The sequence below is a fragment of the Mytilus galloprovincialis genome, chromosome 11, assembly GCF_965363235.1.
Source record: "Mytilus galloprovincialis chromosome 11, xbMytGall1.hap1.1, whole genome shotgun sequence".
NCBI classification, from domain to species: Eukaryota; Metazoa; Mollusca; class Bivalvia; order Mytilida; family Mytilidae; genus Mytilus; species Mytilus galloprovincialis.
Window position 1 is genome coordinate 15968812 of NC_134848.1, and position 24623 is coordinate 15993434.

A 24623-nucleotide genomic window follows, 5' to 3' on the forward strand; every position below is an offset into this window, starting at 1 on the left:
AAGGCTAGAGGCTCCTGACTCGGGACAGGCGCAAAAATGCAGCTTGGTTAAACAAGTTTATGAGATATCAATCCTCCCCTATACCTCTAACCAATGTAGAAAAGTAAACGTATATAAAAGTTCAATAACTTACCGAAAGGTTGTTGCTACTTTGTACTTTTAATCATTGTATCAGTCAATTTTCAGACAATATTGAAGTACTTTTGTAACAAATGTTTATAATTATTGATCTTTATGTTAATATATTTTCATTTTTATCGTTGATAAGAAAGTCAATAGATAAGAACTATAATTTATACAAAATTAAGATATTGTCAAACACAAACATCCTAAAAGTGCACAAGATACGTCAACCATTATGTCAGAAAAAGTAAAAGTAAAAATGTTTTTAGATTCGGAAGATATTGTATATTCACCTGTGTTAATATGTCTTTTGATCGACAGAAGCCATTTCAATTGATATCTTATATGGTGTATTTTATTTCTAGCCCCTCTTTTATTTCTATGGTGTGATAGTACACTAGTGTTTCAGATAAGGGCGAAGTTAAGTACATATTAAAGCGCTAAAACCAGCTGCAGGTTCTTGCACCTGTCTGATGTGAGCCAAGGCTTCGTGTTGAAGACCGTACTTTGACATATGATGGTTTACTTTTACAAATTGTGACTTGGATATAATAGTAGCTCACATTATGATTATGTTTTAAAAAGTTCACTAAAATGGACTAAACATTGTTTACATTCTATCTAACATTTGTTCAATTGGGTCAATATTAATACCCTTATGCGCCTTAAATTCCGGATGTCGAAAGTTAAGCGGAAACAAATAAGATGTCTTTTTTAGCGATATTGGATTTTCGTTTTGCTTTTAAAAAGTGTCTGAACTTAACCGTTTGTGGTGTTTAGGAAGGTATAGCATCTTTGCCAATACTTTAATCATTTTTCCTATTTTGTCTAAATAATGTAAATACAAAGCTAAACAAATAGTAAACATAAAAGTTAAATTCTTTGTATTGATACATCACTAAATCAGACCTAAAATAAACTTATAAAGTCCATGCATGGTAATTTATTTAAAACATATAAAGGAGGGGCGAACGATACCAAAAAGTGACAGGCAAACTCAACACTACATAGAAAACTAAAGACATAGCAACACGAATCCTAGAAAAGCTTTCGGTGATCGCAGGTGCTCCAGAAGGATAAGCAGATACTGCTCCACATGTGGCACCAGTCGCGTTGCCTGTTTGACAATTAATCTTATTACAGCCATTTTTCTAGTTCTCTATTCTAACATTGTATTTTTATTCACATGAGTGTTTTTTTTTCTACCCTTTTATTTGTCACTATTTTTGACTCTGTCTTATGTTTGATACTTAATCCATTATAGTATTTTTTCATATTTTTTTTACTGCCCCTGTAATGAAGTAATGAATGAATAACTTTTCAATGTATACTTCTTAAGAATACATTAAATTATTCTAAAAAAATAATTAATAAAAAATTATACTTTCTTTGTTGTGTCCCAAAAGAACAAAAATATGTTATATAGGTATAGGTATATAAATACCCCTTTTCAATACTTTACTATTGCCATTCAATGATTTGATTAGTCAATCTTCAAACATCCGAAACACTCTATAACATTTGTTTAATTAAAACTTTATATTTTTGTTTAACTATGTTTATTTTCATCCGGGATGAGATTAATAGTTTAGAACTTTTATTATCCGTTGTCTGATGTGTGTACGTGATTACAGATAGATGTATCTATAAAAGTTCAATAACTTACTGACAGGTTGTTGCTACTTTGTACTTTTAAGGATTTTATTACTAACTCTAGACAATGCAATAATTTCGCATAATTTTGTAACAACTGTGTATAATTACTTGAACATTTTGTTAATATATTTTCATTTTTATCGTTGATGAAAAAGTCAATAAATAAGAAGAATAATTTATACACTATTAAGATATTGTTAGACACAAAAATTATAAAAGTGCGCAAGATACGTCAACTATTATGACCGAAAAAGTAACAGTAACATTTTTTTCTAGATTGGGACCATATAATATAGTTGGTGTTAAGCTTTTCAATTGATATTTAATAGTGTGTCTTTCTATGTTGTGTTAAACCCTCTGTAATTTTTTGAACCTTTTCTTATTCAGGATTCTGACGTTTGTTGATGGTTTGTTGGTTTTTTTTTTATAGTTCGTTATTTTGTTGTAATGTTATACCACTGTCCCAGGTTAAGGGTAGGGTTGGGATCCCGCAAACATGTTTAACCCCGCCACATTATATATGTATGTGCCTGTCCAAAGTCAGGAGCCTGTAATTCAGTGGTTGTCGTTTGTTTATGTATTGCATTTAATTTTTTATAAATAAAGCCGTAAGTTTTCTCGTTTGAATTGTTTAACATTGTCATTTCGGGGCCTTTTATAGCTGACTGTGCGATATGGGCTTTGCTCATTGTTGAAGGCCATACGGTTACCTATAATTGTTAATTTCTGTATCATTTTGGTCTTTTGTTGAGATTTGTCTCATTATCAATCAAATTGAACAAAACTTTGTATTATTTTATATGTCAACTTGATATCTAACCACGTACGATGTTTGGCATCGAAAATGAATGTATAATAACGCATTTACGCTATTTTGTGCATTTTTTCTTTGACCCTTTTTGTGATAATTTTCATATCGTGCTACTCGCTTAAGATGGAAAATTATCGCTAGAAACTGAGGAGCCACGTGGCGTTGCTAATGAAATTGACATGAACTTGACAAGATCGTCATAGGTGAAATAGCTCTACACAGTTGTTGGCATAACACGGGTTATGTTCTTCTCGTATATTTTATCATAGTATGATACTTAACCCCTAAAGGGAGGGATTGTGCCTGATATACATATGATGAAGACATTGATCCTAGAGAATGGCAGATAATTTAGTCGTTTGGTGTATTGCTTGTCTTATTTAGGGATTTGATTAAAAGGATAAACATTCAGTAGAATCAATATATAATGGAGATAGCTCTATACGCTTTATAGTTTTATGAAAATCCATGTTGATTGTGAATAGTTTACAAAAAATAAATAAATAGATATAGGAAGATGTGGTGTGAGTGCCAATGAGACAACTCTCCATACAAATAACAATTTAAAAAGTAAACCATTATAGGTTAAAGTACGGCCTTCAACACGGAGCCTTAGCTCACACCGAACAACAAGCTATAAAGGGCCCCAAAATTACTAGTGTAAAACCATTCAAACGGGAAAACCAACGGTCTAATCTATATTAACAAAACGAGAAACGAGAAACACGTATATATTACATAAACAAACGACAACTACTGTACATCAGATTCCTGACTTAGGACAGGTGCAAACATTTGCAGCGGGATTAAACGTTTTAATGGATCCAAACCTTCTCCCTTTTTCTGAAACAATAGCATAACATCACAACAAAGAAAAACATACGATAAAATATCAATTGGCAGACTTAACTCAATCAAAAAACGTATGATTAAACAATGAACGAATAAATTTGATCTGCGATATCTGAATACAAATGTACAGTTAATTAAATATTAGAGACAAACATTCAGGTTACTATCTGAATAAGACACCATTTACACTGACAAAAAAGATCGATCTTTACTAAGATCGATAAAAGGTCCAGTGTAAACGGGTAAGCTCCATCTTCAATCGGACTTAAACAGTCTACCTCTAGAGGTGGGTTTAAAAAGAACTATCTTATTTGAATCGATCTTTTTTGGTGTAAACGCTTATATCGATCGCAATCAATCTTTTTGCAGATGAATGCTATATTTATATATAAAAAAATAAAGGTCAGACCGGTTTTATGTTGTAGTGTTAACGCACTGGATTAAATAAGATCGATCTCGATATGGATTTTGCTTGTGCAATTTAAACGCGAACTGGTCTTTCTAAGATCGATTCAAATAAAAATTGATTCAATTTCGTTGCAGGTGTAAACTGGGTCTTATTCCGAAATTAGTAAAGACATTTGGAGTTCTTTATTATCTTGATCTTATTCATGCCATCTCTAAAAAGGGTAGTATCGCAATAAATTTGACGCCCGGCTTTAATAACCTAATTGATGTTAATGATGTCGATAGAAGATGTTTAGACCACATGGAAGACCTAGCTTTATCACGTTGTTTGTGAAACACTTCTGTAGTTTATGTATTCAATACAGTGATGTCTATCTATCCGAAATAGAGTGATTTTTTTTTTAATAATCATCTTTTTGTGCCATTTTCTTGTACACATAAACAACTGTTACAGTCATTTTGTTAATGCTTTTTTGCATTTTATCTTGAAAACTGCAAACGATAGATAGACCGCTTAAATCACAATACCAACTTCAAAGTTATGAATCTGTTTGAGTTATAATCTGACAGACTGATTTATCAAACAAACTTTACCATTTTTTTTCTCTCGATAGTTTCTTGCAAGTTTGGTTACTTAAACGTTTACGTGTCAAAATTAAAGCTTTTTTGTCCCCCATAATTGATTTGATAAATCAATTGTTGAATATTATACTTATACAGGGAAAAATATTTGATGTAATGAAATTAAACATGTATGTACACATATGTTACCATAGCATCAGACCGGACGAAAAATATCCTTGACTACATAAAATCAATATTAATATATACATACAAATCGTTGTTTTTACTAACAACAATTGATTTGATGTTCTATCAGATAAGAAACACCTGTATATTGTTTCACTCATTTAGTTTGTATTTAAAACGCTCCTTTACATTAATTTGACGATAGTGTCAATGTCTCAATACACTTGTTTTCATATTACTGACTTCTGATTTCGAAGTAAGTAATTTTTGACAAGACGACCTACTCTGTAGTTAGAAATTTCGGTTATCGGTCAAGTAAAAAAACTATAGCAAGTGGCAACAAAGGTTGCAATATGTGTTAAACAATTTTATATTGTTTTAACTATTTGTACATTCGCACAGTTCCGTTACATCAACAAGGAATATAAAGCACATACTCTTTACAATAAGCACTTTTCACCAAGTCTATTATTTTCAACTGATTTTTCCATTCTTCAGCTGAATGTTACGTCCTAGCTTTAACATTACAATAATTGGGTGAGCCTCCAAACTGAAATATGTAATTCATAAGTTTCACCTACTAGTAAGTGTCAAATGTTCTTACACGGATTAATATCACTTGTCAAGTTTTAAAGATGATTGTTTGTATGGGATAAATAAATCTCTCTTCACGTTCATAGATAAGAAAACATAATGACATAATGGATTTTCATCATTGTTGAAGGCTGTACGATGACCTATAGCTGGAAATGTATGTGTCATTTTAGTCTGTCGTGTAGATTTTGTGTCATTGGCATTCATACAACATATTCTTATTTTTCATAAATACAAAGACAAAACGATGATCAAAGGGATATAACTTTAATCCATAAAACGGAATATACATGTAGAAAATAAGATAAAATGGCTACATTCAACAAATACAAAACTTTTAACGCATTTATGTGAAATTGATGAATCCAATTCAACTTAATCATATATAGCAAGTCACGATTAAATGCTACATTGTGTCCAATAATACACTACTGCATAGTCACTCATTAAGTGGCCATTAAATGCTACCAATATATTACCATGATTATAATCTCATAAATAAAACCATTTAAACCCTGGTAATAAAATAGGACCTGTTATACATGTTATATCCGTGTTCTTTAGGTTAAAAACTATAAACTACAGTCCAAGGCCTTTCGTTTTGACTAATTAATAAAGATAAAAATGCAAATGCAAAATATGTCAAAGAGACAACAACCCGACCAAAGAACAGATAAAGCAGAAGGTCGGACATGGTCTCGACGAAAGTTGGACCAGTCTTGACTCATTCTCGACCAGTCTTGACCTTGACATACGTTTGGACTGGTCTGAATCAGCCTATCTTACTCTATCATTTATTGATCTTACAAAATGCCATGTAATTTGGTAGTTTGATTCATTTCTGTCAAATAAAATGAATTGACTATTAAGTAAAGAAAAGCTAGTATTTTCCAGTTCGGACTAATTTTAGAAAGTCCCCTTCTTTATAACTTAGATTTACGGAAAACGCTTTAACTATCTCAATTTCCAGAATACCGGGTCATTTAGTCGTTTGATGTATTGCTGTTACATTTAAGGATTTTTTAAAAGGTAAACAAATTATTCGGTAAAATCAATTATTGAGAAAGCTCTTTATGCTATACAGTTTATGACAATCCAAATTGATTAGGAAAAGCAAAAAAAAAAATTAGAGGTAACTATCTGAATTAAGTCCGAACTGACAAAATAACTTTATTACCCATGTGTGATTCACACCACCCCTAAAAAAGGCAGTTTTATATAATAGAAATAACTTTAAAGCCCCACTCTGATAGCTGAAAAAAAACTTATCTGAATAATGTAGATAGCTATACAGGTTTATTAGAACACACGGAATACCCAGTAATATACACTTTTTTGCAAGGACATTAATGCTATTTAAGTATCCAATACAGTGATGTCGGAAACAACCTATAAATAACGTGCAAACTTATTAATATTAATTTTTATGCTATTTCTTCGTAAACGGAAACGTGGGTAAAAGTTTGTTAATGCATTTTTGGTTTTTATCTTGAAAACTGCTAACGGAAGAAGGACGCTTAAAATTACAATACAAACTTAAATGTTATGACTCTGTTTGAAGTATTTTCCAGTTCGGACTAATTTCAGAAAGTCCCCTTGTTTATAACTTGGATTTACGGAAAAGTTTCTTGCAGGTTAGGCTATTTAAACGGTAACGTTTCAAAATTAAAGCTTTTTGTCCGCCATAACTGATTTGATCAATCAATTTTTAAATATAATACTTATAAAGGGAAAAATATTTGATGTAATGAAATTAAGCATGTATATACATATGTTACCATATGCATCAGACCGGACGAAAGATATTCATGACTACATCAAATTAATATCAATATATACATACATATCAGTATTTTTACTAATAACAATTGATTTGATGTTCCATCAGATGACAAACACTCATATATTGTTTCACACATTTAGTTTATGTTTGTAACGCTTTTTTACCTTCTTTACAAGAGATACCATAATGCCGATGTATCAATACACTTGTTTTCATATTATTGACTTCTGACTTCGAAGTATGTAATTTTTGACAAGATAACCTACTCTGTAGTTAGACATGTTAGTCATCGGTCAAGTGAGAAAAACTTTAGGAAGTGACAATAAAGGTAGTAATATGTGACAAAGAAAGCTAGAACGCTACATTCAGCTGAAAAATGGTAAAACTAAATGAAAAAAAATGACGTTGGTTAAAAGTTCTAATTGTACATACTTTATGCTATATACTCCTTGTTAATGTAACGAAACCGTGTGAATGTACACGCAGTTAAAACATTATATAATTGTTTGGCACATATTGCAACCTTTATTGTGACTTGCTATAGTTGTTCTTACTTGACCGAAGACCTTAATGTCAGAGTAGGTCATCTTGTTAAAAAGTACATATTTCGAAGTCTGAAGTCAGTAATATGAAAACAAGTGTATTGAGACATTGAAATTATGGTCTCTCTTGACAATAATGGGAAGAGGCTTATAAACACAAACTAAATGACTTTTGTGTGAAACAATATACAGGTGTTTGTCATCTGATAGAACATCAAATCAATTGTTGTTAGAAAAAACAACGATTTGTATGTACATATTGATATTGATTTTATGTAGTCATGGATATTTTTCGTCCGGTCTGATGCATATGGTAACATATGTGTACATACATGTTTAATTTCTTTACATCAAATATTTACCCTTTATTAGTATAATATTCAAAAATTGATTGATTAAATCAATTATGATGGACAAAAAGCTTTAATTTTGACACGTAAACGTTTAAGTAACCTAACCTGCAAGAAACTATTTAGAGAAAAAAACAAATGGTGAAGTTTGTTTGATAAGTCTGTCTGTCAGATTATAATTCAAACAGAGTCATAACTTTGAAGTTGGTATTGTGATTTTAAGCGGTCTATCTATTGTTTGCAGTTTTCAAGATAAAATGTAAAAAATGCATTAACAAAATGACTGTAACACATTTTTCTGTTTACGAAACAATGGCACAAAAAAAGATGATTATTTCAAAAAAAAACAACAAGTTATTTCGGATAGAAAGACATCACTGTATTGAATACAAAACCTCATAAGTGTCTCCACAAACAAGGTGATATAGCTGGATCTTCATTATAAACATCATTTATATAAGTTAACAAAGCAGGGCTTCAAATTTTTTGCGATACTGCCCTTCTCGAGATGGTGTAAATAAGATGAAGATGACAAAGAACTCAAAATATCTTTTTTTAAGTTCTGAAAAATTCAGATAGTAACCTTTAACATTTTAACATTTTAACTACTCATAATCAACTTGGATGTTCATTAAACTATAAATGGAAATTCCAGCTTTTTTACCTACATGTATGCATCACATCCTTAAATTTGAAACTGATAAATCAAACTCGAAAACAACCTTAAAATCTTTAAGATCAAATTATATATAGCTGTAGAGTTTGATGAAGATATTTGTTCATTATTGAATGCCGTACTGTGACCTTTAGTTGTTAATTTCTGTCTCATTCCGTATTTTACAGAAATAACCTGGCACGTTGTTAAATCAATATATAATTGAGGCGGATTCAAACCAGTCTAAACTTATGTTTATGTCAAGACTGGTCGAGCATTTGTCGAGACCATGTCAAACTATACCAAGATTATCGAGTACTGAATATTGCAAGCTGTGAATATCGTAAAGGTCAAAGACCAAAGTCAGAAAGTTAAGTACTGTCGGGATTATGTCGGGTCTAATCATTTAAAATATGTGATCGACCTTACTGGTCTTGGACAAGATGTGGTCTCTCCAGACACGAAACAGTTTGTAGAGTGTGTCAAATTTATTTCATCGAATCAAAATCTGATAAACTGATACTGCGATAATACAGAAGTTTTATTGTTAATAAAAACATAAGCATACACGTCGTTACGATAGTTCAAGCCATAACATTTCATTTGAAAAACAGATACGTGTGGATGTTTTACAAACAAATCCGAAATACGAATTCAACACATTATCCCTTGAATATCAATATTGCAATCCACACATTGAAGAGACCTTGGCGGCAATAACAGGAACTCCGGTTGCTAACATCTGATCTAACAATAACCACAGCGCTGTCAATGTTTGTAGTATAATGTTCAGACAAAATAGGTATACAGTTGTGTCGGATACATGGGAATAATGTTGAAAATATTCAACACTATAGTTTTATCAAATATGATTATCTTATCCTAGGCAAAAATAACCTTAGCCGTACTTGTACATTTTTGGGGGAATTTTTGGTCCTTAATGCTCTTCAAATTTGAACTTGATTTGCTTGATAACTATTTTTATCTGAGCATCTCTGATGAGTCTTATGTAGACAATTGCGCGTCTGGCTTATTGAGTTGTAAGCCTGGTACATTTGATAACTAGTTATACTACTGGGTAGATGCCACTGGTGGTGGACGTTATCCCGAGGGTATCACCAGCCCAGTAGTCTAAGGATTTTTCATCCCAGGCATAGCTTACCTTAGCCATATTTAGCACAATGTTTTTGAATTTTGGGTCCTCAATTATCTTCAACTTTGAACTGGTTTGGATTTATAACTATTTTGATCTGAGCGTCACTGATGAGTCTAATGTAGACGAAACGCGCGTCTGACGTATTAAATCATACGCCTGGTACCTTTGATAAATATTTATCATGACCAAGAAAAATCCAAAGTTATATATGTATAACATTAAAATAAGAAGATGTAGTATTATAACAGATGTTGTTAATATCCACAGGAGACATAAATGGCGTCGATGTTAGCAAATCTACATCACACCAACGACATGTATCAATGAGAAAATTACATCACATATTGTAAGCTATGAACTATCTACATCACAAACTTAAATAATCTCAAACGACCAAACCAATGGCATGTCAAAGTTTCATGTAAAACATTGATCTCTTTGTTTTAACTCATAACCCCCAGGTTCAGTCCCTTTGAATCATCCTTGACCCCGCCTACTTCCACCTTGATTCACGTTCACCTCTCTTTCATGAAGTCACACATACCACCCCGTCATCTCCTATCCACTTCATCATTCTAATAATCTTACAAAATCAAATGGCACATATTCGAAGGGAGAGGGGCATGACAAAAAAACAATGCTATACAGTTATAAAGTTTTGTTTGAGATTTTATTTTGACGGTATGTTCTCCTGAGCTGGTCATTGTCGTCATGGTAGTTAGTCAAACCTGCAAAGTAGAAAATAAGATATGTGTTATTTTAAGAAGAGATTGGTGAAATTTTAGAAAATAATAAGAGTTACTGGTATCTATACTGGACTATGCTCTATTAATGCATATAATAAAAACATAGTCAGGTAGTCGTACGAAGAAAGTGTAAACATATGTATGATCATGTTATGTATTGTTAACCATACGACAATTTAAGTCCTCATTTTTCTTTTGATCTTGAGCGCATTTTGTTTGCCCAGGGTAGTAACCATGATAACCTAGGTTTTCTGGCATTATTTCAGTATCACATGTGTCGGGGAAATACAAACGAGAAAACAAAAATCCTGTTATATTATATTTCATCTATATAATTCTACATCAGACCATCTGTAATAATTTTCACAGTATTCAATTTTGCTGTATATGAGTATATGTTTGTCCCATTAAAACCAAAGACTCATGCTTTAAATATGTCATTGTGAAGACAACCTGTATATAAAGCAATGTGTCTTCAGAAGATTTATCACCATGACATGTGACGCTTGAAACAAAAACATGTTAAAGGCCAAATTAAGTACGAAATTGAACAGCATTTAGGCCCAACAATTCCTAAAATTGGGCCAAGTACAGCTAAAGTAATATATTCTGTAGGAAAAAAAAAATCTTAGTATTTTCATAATGGAAAGTTTTGTTGACAGTTATTTTATATTATGACCATATCAATGATAAATGATAACAACACAGAAGTGAAGACTACTGGGCTAGTGATACCCTCGGGGAATAATAACTCCACTAGCAGTGGCATTGAATGTAATTTTTAAGAATTGAATTTGGGAAATTGGTTCTTTCTGAAATACTGTCCAGTAATTTTGAGTATGTCATTTGTAATACACATCATTAGTTTAAATAGTATACGTTGAATGGCATTTTTTTCTTTTAATCTCATAGATGTTATAGAATTTTCAATACAATGGCATATATCTTATTGTAAGATCAATTGACAAAATACTTTTGCTTAACATGTTCTAGATAGCATATTTATATTCGTGCTTGTGTATTGTTTATTTGTGTTTTGTGTTGAGCAATCAGATTAAGTAGATTTAATACAAAGAAATATCTTATTTAAAAACAAAATGAAAAAAAAAACCAAATCAGTTATATATAACTATTAAAAATGATAACATATCCTACCTTGATTCACATATAAAATATTCATCATTACGCTTGCATTGGCTTCTATATGTGTCATACCACTTTAAACTCCACATAAAAGCACAAGTGTCAACTCCAATGTCATTTGGATTTCCCTCTTTCCAATCGTCAAACCTGTTTGATTCTGTGGTATTTTTAGATTGCCACTCATAATTAATGCCATTCCTTGACTCTAATCCAATCCAAAAACGAAAATTCTCTACAACTACAACAAATAGTTGAAATAAAGCTGGTAAAGTAGACACATATTTTAAATTGTGTTGACTTTGTTAACAAAACTTTCAGCTATTCCACATAAAACAAGTTAGTCCATAAATACAGCTTAGTATGCATCAAATATTGATCTCATGCTTCAATTGTGCACATTGTCTGTAAAAATATTAAAACAGCACCTGCATATCAAGTATATATATATATAAAATTAATATAAAGTTCCATGTTATTACAAATTATAGAAACATTATAGAAAACTTCATCGGTTCTAACTCAAACTTTCTACAATTTTATGTTAAGGGGTCCTGAAATCTTTTAACAGCTTCCTAAATGCTAATTTGTTTAACTTGTTTCAGCTGGACTCAAATACTACTTTTCTTTAAAATTCATGACCCAAATTTCTTTACAGTGTAATTTCTTCCCTTTCTTGCTATTTGAGGCATAAAACATGGAGAAATAAATTTGGAAAGGTTATAAAGAAATTGGTAAGGACTATAATCGTGGACAACCAAACTGCAGAGGCAGATTTTGAGGGGGTCCAGGGGGCCTGTCTCCCCTTTTCGGAAAACTTTGTTTGATTATATAGGGAATCACTGAATCATGACTGGAGCGTGCCCACTCTTAGGCAGTCAATAGGGCCCCACTTATAAAAATTTCTGGATCTGCCACTGAACTGCGTAACCGGACTAGTTGTTAGTCAAATGCGTTTTGTTAAAGTATACATTTTCACTCTTTTTGGCTTTTAGGCAAATGTTGTTTGTGCTGTGTTTAGAACCTTCTACAACGAAATTTGTTTAACATGCACAAGTGTTACAATTGCAGTATTTTAAGTAAAAACAACACAGATACTGAAAAATTATAAAATTTAAAACCAGAGCAAATTCAATACTAAAACTTTTTTTTCAAAATTAGCGTTAACCACATATAGCATATGAACATTCAAACTGAAAGATCGATCATACACTGACACTACCTAGACAAAAAAAATAACTAAGCACAATATAAAGACTATCATTTGTAAACAGAGCATACAAATAAAAACCTAATACTGATAAATCGGAACCTCACAAAAAAAAAACAAAAAAAAAAACAGGGAAGGGTAAGAAGATCATGATATATATGTGAAATCTGTCATGTTTCTCGTGAAATACAGATATTCTATCACTCTTGATGTAAAAGGTAATTTGTAATCAGAATTTCTCTAGTATAGAAATGTTTAAAGGAAATACAAGCTCCGAAACATTAAAGCAATTGAGTACATATTTCGTATGCAGACGCTGGAGGTATTTTCCTATAAAGAAATAGACAGTTTACAATTGAGAAGCTTAATGCTACGATTTTTTTGGGTCTTTTGGGTTGTTTTTTGTGTTGGACCTTTTGATAAGTTGCATGTCAAAATAAGATTTACGTTTTTGTCTAATTAAGTTATTGATTTTTAATACTATGGCTTATATCTTATTTTAAGATTAATTAACAAAATACAAGTACTTACCACGTTCTTGAATAACTGAATAAATGAACTGGTTTTCTTCTTTGTTGTTAATTTCCACCAGAGTCCCACACATAGAAAGGCAATACTCCTGCAAAACATGATTTGATAAGACAGTAAACCACGTTCAAAAGATAGTATATACATTACGTAAAGTAAATGTTAAGAGTACTTCTATGAAATAAGATAAAAGTACAAAACAAATTAATACAAATATGCACACATTACAAACACATATCAATTAAAACGCATATATCAATCATTTATATATTTAATCAATCTTTCTATCACAATTCTTCAATATTACTGTAGAATGTGTTGAATTATAATATATATGTATATCGATTCACCTTTGCCTGTACATACAACTTGCGAGTAAAAACAAATGTGTATTTCGAACCCCTGAAATCATGTACATATCTGTAACACCTGAAGATAGATAATAGCGAAATTTCAAAATGACATTTTATAGTACTGACGAAACTTCTTACTATTTCTCATTAATGTTGAAATGAAAATATAAATACAATACTACTGATATAAACCATCCTTACGTACCATATCTAGTTAAACATTAAGAAAGTTCGCTACTCAGTTTCAAAATATCAAGCTTTTCATAACACTAGTATATAATGATAAAGGATTTATATAGGAACCAAACGCATAACAAAAACATAGGTCCGTGTGTTTGTTTTCAATATATATGCCATTGATTTTTTTCCGGAAAAAATTTCCCTCTGGACTCTTCATAGCAGCATTATCATTTTCAAAATGAAGTTCTCAAAACCTTTTAAAAATAATAAGTATTTTATAAGACTTTTAAAAATGGCTAATAATTATACATGTAAACTGTATATAAAAAAATGGGGGTTTGTGGTAGAAAAGAAATGTAAGGCAATAAAATGAATATAACCAGAGGATTTCAAATATCTGACAAAATTTTAAAACATGACAGGCGAGCAATCCTTAACTTGATTGTAAACGTGCTCAACCCAAATACTGATCATGTTTACAACTTTCACAAAAGCAGATCTAATTTAGAGATTTGTTTTAAACAGAGAGTAAAACGTGGCGATTTGAAATCTTTATACTTTTGTTAAATTATGTTTTGTTTTCATCCTTGATATGGAAGTCAATCAATAAGAAATTTTATTATTCATTTTCTGATGTGTGTACGTGATTGAAGATAGATAAAATTGAGAGCGGAAATTGGTAATGTGTCAAAAAGACAACAACCCGACCATAGAACAGACAACAACAGAAGGTCGCAACCTGAGGCGTCCTTCAGCTGGCCCCTAAACAAATATATATACTAGTTCAGTACTTCAAACTGTACACAAGAAACTAAAATTAAAAATAATACAAGACTAACAAAAGCTAGATGCTCCTGACTCGGGACAGGCGTAAAAATGCAGCGGGATTAAACATGTTTATGAGATCTGTACCCTCCCTCTATACTTCTAGCCAATGTAAAGTAAAAGTATATCAAAGTTCAATAACTTACCGAAAGGTTGTTGCTACTTTGTACTTTTAATGATTTTACTAGTCAATTTTCAGACAATATTGAAGTACTTTTGTAACAACTGTTTATAATTATTGATAATTATGTTAATATGTTTTTATTTTTATCGTTGATGAAGAAGTCAATAGTCAAGAACTGTAATTTATACAAAATTAAGATATTGTTAAACACAAACATCCTAAAAGTGCACAAGATACGTCAGCCAATATGTCCGAAAAATTAAAGTAAAAATGTTTTCTTGAGATATGGACCATAGAGTATAGTTGATGTTTTGAATGAAATTAGCTTTTATAATTGATATTTTATAGTTAGTCTTGCTATGTTGTGCTATGACACTATTGTTATAGATATGAATATAGGTTGGTACCTATTTAAACGTTAAACCATCTACAACTTTTTTAACCTGTCCTTAGTCAGAATTCTGACGTTTGTTGATGGTTTGTTGGTTTTCCTGTGCAAATGGTTTTACGCTCAGTTCTGTTCATAATGTATTTTTGTTGATGGGATGTACAAGTACCAGGCCACGTCCACTTGTTTGTTGTCAATCTGATGAGTTAGGACTTTTTCAACTAATTTTTAAAGTCCGTTATTTTGTTGTAATGTTATACCACTGTCCCAGGTTAAGGGGAGGGTTGGAATCCCGCTAACATGTTTAACCCCACCACATTTTATATGAAGGTGCCTTGCCCAAGTCAGGAGCCTGTAATTCAGTGATTGTCGTTTGTTTATGTATAACATTTTTGTTTTTGTTCTTTTTTTTCTAATATAAGGCAGTAAGTTTTGTCGTTTGAATTGTTTAACATTGACATTACGGGCCTTTAATAGCTGACAATGCGGAATGGGCTTTGTTCATTGTTGAAGGTCATACGGTACCTATAATTGTTAGTGCGGTACAGTAGATTCGCAAGAACAGATCAATTTATATTGTGGTGCTATTAAGATAGTATATTAAACTCGAAACTTTATTAAAAAGAAAGGAACACTTATTTTTTACCGTTGCATTCAATTGTGTCAAGGTTATTCCCCTTATGCGCCTCAAATCCAGGAAGTCAAATCGATGTGTAGTGATAGTATGTATGTTGCATTATCGTTTGTGATTGTTGCACTTCAGTATATCTGTTGTTCAGGTGGGTTTCTCTGAAAGTTGATGTTTTCTCTATCGGTTTTCGTTTTATATCTTGCTTTTATTTATCTCGATCGGTTACGAGTTTGCATTTTGTGTTCTTTTGTTTTCTGTGAACTGATTATTTGTCATGATGGATATTCAATATCCGTCTTTTTTAATGATTTTCTTATTTTACCCAAATATTTCATGCATTTTTTCGGATAGATTTTTTATTTTCATAATGTCTTGCGCCATACGATTTTGTCATTTCGTACTAGACAAAAGTATACGTTTTGAAAATTGGCCATCCCTTCTCCATGTTATGAACTGCTGATGTAGCTATATTTTGATTTGTCTGTTGTTGTTTTTTTTTGGCTTGTTGTTGACCTTACAGTTTGTTCAATTAATTGATTCCTATAAGTCTTTACTTATCAAACGGAAAATATTTGGCGCTGTGAAAGCTGTTCTAGAAATGTTTATATTAATATGAAACGCAGTAAAAGGTGGTATAGTATCGATTTGTAATTAAATGTTTCAAGAGGATAACAAACGCCAAATACAAAACAAAACCGGGTTTCATGTTAAATCTTCATCATCATGACCATAGATTAAAATAGTTATCAAAGGTACACTAGTCATTTGGGGCCATTTATGCCTTGTTGTTCGGTGTGAGCGAAGCCTCCGTGTTGAAGGCCGTACATTGACCTATAATGGTTTACTTTTATAAATTGTTATTTGGATGGCGAGTCGTATCATTGACACTCATACCATATCTTCCTATATCTATGTAATACTTTAATGAAGAGGTGAAAACAAATGTTTTACACTTTTGACTGTCAAAACTGTTTTTAAGCTATAAAAATCAAAAATCAAATTATTCTCCTAAGTCAATACATACCTAGTACTGGTACTTAACATCACAAAAATGTAAAATTCCTGAGAAGCATTTTATCATTTTTTGTATAAGTGAAATGTAGTACATAAAGATATTTGTAAAAGTAAAGTATAATAACTTAATAATAACAGTTATCATACAGTTATGCACCTGTCCTATTCAGGAATCTGATGTACAGTAGTTGTCGTTTGTTTATGTAGTTTATACGTGTTTCTCGTTTCTCGTGTTTTTTTCATAGATTAGAAATTTGGTTTTTCTCGTCTGAATGGTTTTACACTAGTCATTTGGGGCCATTTATGCCTTGTTGTTCGTTGTGGGACAAGCCTCCGTGTTGAAGGCCGTACATTGACCTATAATGGTTTACTTTTATAAATTGTTATTTGGATGGCGAGTCGTAGCATTGACATTCATACCATATCTTCCTATATCTATGTAATACTTTAATGAAGAGGTGAAAACAAATGTTTTACACTTTTGACTGTCAAAACTGTTTTTAAGCTATAAAAATCAAAAATAAAATTATTCTCCTAAGTCAATACATACCTAGTACTGGTACTTAACATCACAAAAATGTAAAATTCCTGAGAAGCATTTTATCATTTTTTGTATAAGTGAAATGTAGTACATAAAGATATTTGTAAAAGTAATGTATAATAACTTAGTAACTAACAGTTATCATACAGTTATGCACCTGTCCTATTCAGGAATCTGATGTACAGTAGTTGTCGTTTGTTTATGTAGTTTATACGTGTTTCTCGTTTCTCGTGTTTTTTTCATAGATTAGAAATTTGGTTTTTCTCGTCTGAATGGTTTTACACTAGTCATTTGGGGCCATTTATGCCTTGTTTTTCGTTGTGGGACAAGCCTCCGTGTTGAAGGCCGTACATTGACCTATAATGGTTTACTTTTATAAATTGTTATTTGGATGGCGAGTCGTAGCATTGACATTCATACCATATCTTCCTATATCTATGTAATACTTTAATGAAGAGGTGAAAACAAATGTTTTACACTTTTGACTGTCAAAACTGTTTTTAAGCTATAAAAATCAAAAATAAAATTATTCTCCTAAGTCAATACATACCTAGTACTGGTACTTAACATCACAAAAATGTAAAATTCCTGAGAAGCATTTTATCATTTTTTGTATAAGTGAAATGTAGTACATAAAGATATTTGTAAAAGTAATGTATAATAACTTAATAATAACAGTTATCATACAGTTATGCACCTGTCCTATTCAGGAATCTGATGTACAGTAGTTGTCGTTTGTTTATGTAGTTTATACGTGTTTCTCGTTTCTCGTGTTTTTTTCATAGATTAGAAATTTGGTTTTTCTCGTCTGAATGGTTTTACACTAGTCATTTGGGGCCATTTATGCCTTGTTGTTCGTTGTGGGACAAGCCTCCGTGTTGAAGGCCGTACATTGACCTATAATGGTTTACTTTTATAAATTGTTATTTGGATGGCGAGTCGTAGCATTGACATTCATACCATATCTTCCTATATCTATGTAATACTTTAATGAAGAGGTGAAAACAAATGTTTTACACTTTTGACTGTCAAAACTGTTTTTAAGCTATAAAAATCAAAAATCAAATTATTCTCCTAAGTCAATACATACCTAGTACTGGTACTTAACATCACAACGATGTAAAATTGCTGAGAAGCATTTTATCATTTTTGTAAAAGTGAAATGTAGTACATAAAGATATTTGTAAAAGTAATGTACAATAACGTTACATTGCTTATATCTAAAGTTCAACGTTGAATATACAATGAGAGAAAAAAACGGGAGAAAAACAAACACTAAAATTTGAATTCGCTTTCAAGACTTTCTAGATTTAACAATTGTACACTGTTTCTAAAGATTAATTTACATTTCTTCCGAGAAGATTACCATTAACCAAAAAGACATATAAAATATATGACATCAAATTGATCGTTTTCCCTAACCTTGTAATGATCTCAAATTAAAGTTGACAGTCATACTAGGGTAAACTTGTCTAAGGATAACTCTGGCTGTTTTGAGTCTTGGCTGATTGGTTGTAGGCCCAGCATTGTTTTGAATGTACTACATCCCAAACCTACTTTATCAGACCTTTCAACGAGGAATATTTTGATATTTTGGACTTCAAAGACGCTATGGTTTTTTGTCGATTTCGAACGACTAATACTAAGTTGCCGATTGAAACAGGAAGAATGTAAAATGTGATCAGAGAAGACCGCTTTTGCAGTCTATGTAACAATCGACAGATTGGTGACGAATATCGTTATATATTTGAATACATTTTTTTCCATCAAAAACAAAAAGCGTTTTGAACTGCATATTTGACAAAACGTCGCAAAACAGTTAGATTCTCTGAACTTATGTCAAGTTAAAAAAAAAACAGTTCTGAAGAAGCCTTGTTCATTTATAAAACAATATAAATACTTGTGTTTGTACTTCTGGCTTGTAACTTTTGTAACCTCTCTTGATTGTTTCGTACATATTGTTAAATTATTTATAAAGTACATGTCGATTACATCTAAATCTGAATTAAACATTTCGTAACCAATAACCTTTTATGTATTGATGTATTGATTGTTTGATGTTTAACCCCAATTTTAGCACTATTGACTTTATTGGCTATATCATGAAGGCACATTTTTATTAACAGAGAAAGTAGGAGTGCCCAAAGAGAACAGTCCCTTCGGCAACAAAATATGCCAATCCTTGTCTATTACAATTGATGTTAAACGCACGGGCGGGATTTGAACTCACAATATCTGTGTTGAGATGCTGTTCAAATCAACCTGAAATAACTCTTAAAACACATTGTATAAATGTAAAGTAATGAAAATCGTAAAAGTGAACTTCATATTGGTATTTTTCGTTTTCTTACATTAATTTGTTATTATTGATTGATTTTTTATTTTTATTTTTTTTTGGGGGGGGGGTGTTCTCATTATGTATTAAACATATCTTTCCGAGCGATGCATATATATATCCCACCTATTTGTCTATTTTGTAAACGAATTATAAGAATAAGCAGGCAAAAAAGAAAGCAGGTTAGGATTTGTATTTCAATAAAAACACATAACAATTGGTTTAGATACATGATACATATACATTCAGTTTAGAAGCCAAATTGATTATGGTTAATTTGTGAAGATGACATATAAAAAAACACAATGGCTTTTTAATGTTTAAGAAAATCTCGATGCAATGAAAAATAAAATAAGCTATTTAAATAATTAGAAATGTAAACACAAGCATGTGAATTGTTTGTGGACAAAGGAATTAGGTCGTTATTTACTTCCTTAAATATATTTTGACAAAAATCATTATTTTCTACGTTTTACTAAAAGAAAATTTGACAAAATGTTACTGCAATCTTTTATATCATTAGTGATTTTAGCACCAGTGCTAGGTATGTATTAACTTAAGAGAAAAATACATAACTTAATATGTTTGGTTTGTACAGCTTGAAAGTTTACACTTTGAAATTGTTTTATTCTTCTCATCCTCGGTTATGACATAATACTTTTTGTAATTGAATTTTTTTTATCAACAGTTCAGTACTGTGAATCTGTTAAAAACACAATGAATACGTGACGTGTGCAAAATCCAAATCACAGAATTTTAGCCATTATCAATGAACTGCCGTATGTTATCATCCACTCAAACATTGAATGAATAAAAGAAAAGAAGACCAAATTTTGACAATTGATTGGCGCCTATTTGTCATGTTAGTCTAAACTTGTCAAATGCCAAAAACATAATGGTGCTGTGCAATTTGATCAAGAAATGTTCATCCTGCTCAACACGCCCGTCCTTTTACTCATGTTATTACAACATTCACCAACGGTCATATGAAAATAGTCACTAATGTGAAAAAATAGTGTATTCAGAATTTAAAATAAAGTTGTGTCACGATTTATTTACTTAATGAAGATTTATTTTCTTTGCGTATACTTAAAGAAAAAATAAGATCGATCGCAAACATATAACATCTAAAGAAGTGCGAGGTTTGGCTAGCAACAGAACCAGGTTCAACCCACCATTTTTTTAAATGTCTTGTTCAGAAAAAAGGCCATTGTTATATTATATTATAGTTCGTTTCTGTTAGTGTTACATTTTACTTTTGTATTTCTGTTGTGTCGTAGTTCTCCTCAGTTTTAGTTTGTTACCAGGATTTGTTTTTTTCTCAATCGATTGATGACTTTCGAACAGCGGTATACTACTCTTGCCTTTTGTTTTATACATACAGCCAACAACGCTAGTATAAAATCATTGAGTCAAAATTTTATAAAGAAGAGACAATCTTTAAATTGTTGGATTTATATTTACATAATAGTATAACGTGTACAATTTAACAACAAAATGTGTCGTGTCTCGTCATACTTCCTCAATCTGCATTATAATTAACGTATTAGGATCAGGAAGAAGGCGGGTTTATAGTAAACAATCGAACATGTAAATAAAATGCGGAAAGATTAAAACTATTTTGTGTTTTATATTTCAATTGAAATCTTTATTGTGGCATGTGATTATCGTAAACAACTTAAATTTCAATTACAGGCGTCATTTTATTATCCTTTTGGGCTCAACTACAAAAACATATACTTAAAATGAAGACGACAATGATGGTTGTACATTACATATACATAGAAAATCGCATTTTGATGGATATCTGCCTTGAAATATTAAGATTGATCTAAATTATCGTATGATGCATTATACAGTAATAAGAAGATGTGGCTTGAGTGCCAATGAGACAAATCTCCATTCAAGTCAAAAGGTCTAACAACAATTATAGGTCAAAGTTATGAAGACTTTAACACGAAAAACTGGCTCACATCGAACAGCAAGCTGTACATGACTATAGTTTTAACCAATTTAAGGAGGTAGACCTAGGTTAAGGGAAATAACTCTTAAAATCATCAGTACGTTTGTGTCAACCATTTTCATAAATATATTCTAAGCTTCTAGGTTACATAGATTATTTCCAATCTGTTTCAGGTAAATGCTTAGAAAACATTGATGAAACTTGACTTTAACAAACACATAACTGATTTAAAGAGTTGTCTCCCTGAACAAAACAGGAAAACCAACACTCTAATCATTATTAAAACAAAACACAATATTATCAACAAACGACAACTACTGAACACAAGGTTCTTGATTTAGGACTGATGCAAACAAATACTGCGTGTTTACACATTTTTACAGAAGCTTACCTTCACCCTAAACTGAAATGCTATTTGAATATAGTACATAACTTATACAAATTAATGTTCCTTACAGGCGTCACAGTATACGATGGAGTTGACATTTTTATTATCCTCTGGGGTTCAGTAGCTGGAATTGCTACCCTGACTATATTTGTAATCATTGTATACATCTATGTTAAAACAAAGTAAGTAGGAATACTTTACAAGTAGTTAAAAACAAACCACGTTGGAAGTTAATCACCTGATTAAAAATTACCGAAAAACAGCGATGTATTTTTAACAAGTCGTTTATATGAGAAGTGCTTTTTATAAATTTCAAAATGTTCTAGTGGTTGTCGCTGCACACAATTTAATACGGACGATGACACTTGTGGCGAGAGGTATATTCAAAGAGTTATACTTGTCAATTGATACACATTGTCAAAATGTATATAGAACTGATGCTATTTTAAATTCAATGTAGTATTTGCACCACCCAAAACGAGGCAGGAATAATGATATGGGAAATGTGAGGAGATTTATTTGTCATTATATGTTGCCCATAATTTATAAGTTTTGCCCTTTGTTGAAGTCCGTACGGTGAGCTATAATTGTTTAAATCCACGCAATATGTACTTTGATTGATAGTTGTCATATTAACAGTCATGTGATTTATCCTTATGTACAATGTGCATGTAGTTGTTTGTCGTCGATATTTTTTTTTCTTTTTAGCTGCATGTTGATTTTCTAGGCTTATATAGGTTTTGTTTTCGTCGTTGTTTTCTTCAAAGTTTGAATTTTTCTGATCGCTGCAGAAATATTTTGAAAACATGAAAAATCTTTCCGTTTTAACAAAAGTATGTCTTTTTATATATATTTATACCTTTAATTAAGTATGTACACATAGTAGTTAGCAGATCGTGTCGTTCCATTGTACATTTAAATATATTACATTAGCAATTTCTCTTTTAATAACATTCAAATTTTACAGTACAGATATTATAGCTTCTATTCGACGAATGATATCGACCGAGGATAAACAAGAAACTTACGAGACCCCAGAAGCGAAAAGAGACAGTCATATTTACAATCAAGATCAACAAAATGAAGACAATCTAAGCGAAAATCATCAATATCTAGAAGTTCGATCATCGACCACAAGTGATATTACGAATACACGTTCGACCGATGACGAAATTCATAGCCAGATATCGACCAGGCGAATCACTGGCGATATTCGTAATCAATTAATGTACACTGGAAATATTCCGAATAGATTAACTGGTAAAACAATAGAAATACATGGTGAAGTCGATTCAAATCGATCTTGGGATCAGAATCGTGAAACAGTTTATGAAGTCACCGACCTTGATGACTTAAGTTGAGCAACCACAATTTAAAACGTCAGCTAAAATGCTTTAATAAACTGTATGTCCATAAATTAACATATTATTCTTTATTTTCAATAAGTTCTTTTTAAAATTGTCATTACTGTTTTACCTGTTAACATTTCATGTAGATAACAAAAGATGCATGGAGAAGCGATATAGCTAAACTTTTTATTCTCTCGGCTTCGTCTCGTGGGGTTATTACCGGGATGTTAAAAACAGTTATTTAGGGGCCAGCTGAAGAACTCCTCCGGGTGTGGAGGTTTCTCGCTGCATTGAAGACTCATTGGTGGCCTTCTGCTCTATGCTTGAGTGTTGGTCTCTTTGACACATTTCCCATTTCCGTTCTCAATTTTATTGAATAATTTACGAAGTACAGCAGCAAAATTGTACAAAAGAAATATGTAATACTTCACTTAGTGTAATAGATTAGTTGTATACAGTATTAAATCTTGTGTTCTTATATTGTAAACATTGGGTTATCGTTCTTTTACCAGAACACGAGTTTCAACTGGAAAAAAAAGTTTTAGTCTTACAGACAATATCTAAAACAATTATGTAAACGTTAGGCAAACAGAGTTATCTTTCTTCACACAGACAGTATGTAGAACAAAAATGTAAATAGTGCAATGCAATCTTTAAATATAGATAATAATTTACTAGTTAAAGAGAAATATTGATCAAAAGTACCAGGATCATCATTTGATACGTCAGACGCGCGTTTCATCTACATAACACTCAACAATGACGCTCAGATCAAAATAGTTATCAATCCAAACAAGTACAAAGCTGAAGAGCATTGAAGACCTCAAATTCCCTTAAAAATGTCTCAAATACGGCTAGGGTAATCTATTCCTCGGATAAAAAAAACCTAACCTTTTGGGAAAATTCCAAGTTTGGTAACAGGTAATTCATGAAAATGACCTTACAATTGAAATTCATGTCAACACCGAAGTGCTGAATACTGGACTGGTGATAGCCTCGTGAACGAAACGTCAACAAGTAGTGGCATAGACCCAGTGGTGTAAAAACTAATCAAAGGTATCATGATTATAATTTAAAACGTCAGACGCGCGTTTCGTCTACATAAGACTCATCAGTGACGCTCAGATCACAACAAATCGATAAAAATGTGAAAACATACAATAACTATGACAATATTGTTACATCTCACAACGTGCTGAAACGAAAATAAAGTTTGATAGTACAGCAA

At 31.5% G+C, this 24623-nt stretch overlaps 1 protein-coding gene and 1 long non-coding RNA gene across 2 annotated transcripts; one reads left to right on the forward strand and one right to left on the reverse strand.

Annotated features, from left to right (window-relative positions):
• Window positions 1-10284: 10284 nt before the first annotated feature.
• On the reverse strand, window positions 10285-13502 carry LOC143051745 (hepatic lectin-like). Its single transcript, XM_076224656.1, has 3 exons — window positions 13308-13502; window positions 11582-11807; window positions 10285-10408 (listed from the first exon to the last, which is right to left on the reverse strand). The coding sequence occupies exons 1-3, from the start codon at window positions 13378-13380 to the stop codon at window positions 10399-10401; spliced, it is 309 nt and encodes a 102-aa protein (XP_076080771.1). The 5' UTR covers window positions 13381-13502; the 3' UTR covers window positions 10285-10398.
• A 6603-nt stretch (window positions 13503-20105) lies between these two features.
• LOC143051746 (uncharacterized) lies at window positions 20106-23482 on the forward strand. The gene is made up of 3 exons (XR_012970890.1): window positions 20106-20239; window positions 22117-22228; window positions 23014-23482. It is a non-coding gene; the product is annotated as an uncharacterized LOC143051746 (long non-coding RNA).
• Window positions 23483-24623: the final 1141 nt, after the last annotated feature.

Bases quoted from the DNA above. Each gene is read 5' to 3' on its own strand.
- LOC143051745 (XM_076224656.1), bottom strand. From the start codon at position 13,380: ATGTGTGGGACTCTGGTGGAAATTAACAACAAAGAAGAAAACCAGTTC. The intron at 11,808-13,307 runs GTAAGTACTTGT...TATTTGTTGTAG, and splicing joins TTCAGTTATTCAAGAACGTG to TTGTAGAGAATTTTCGTTTT.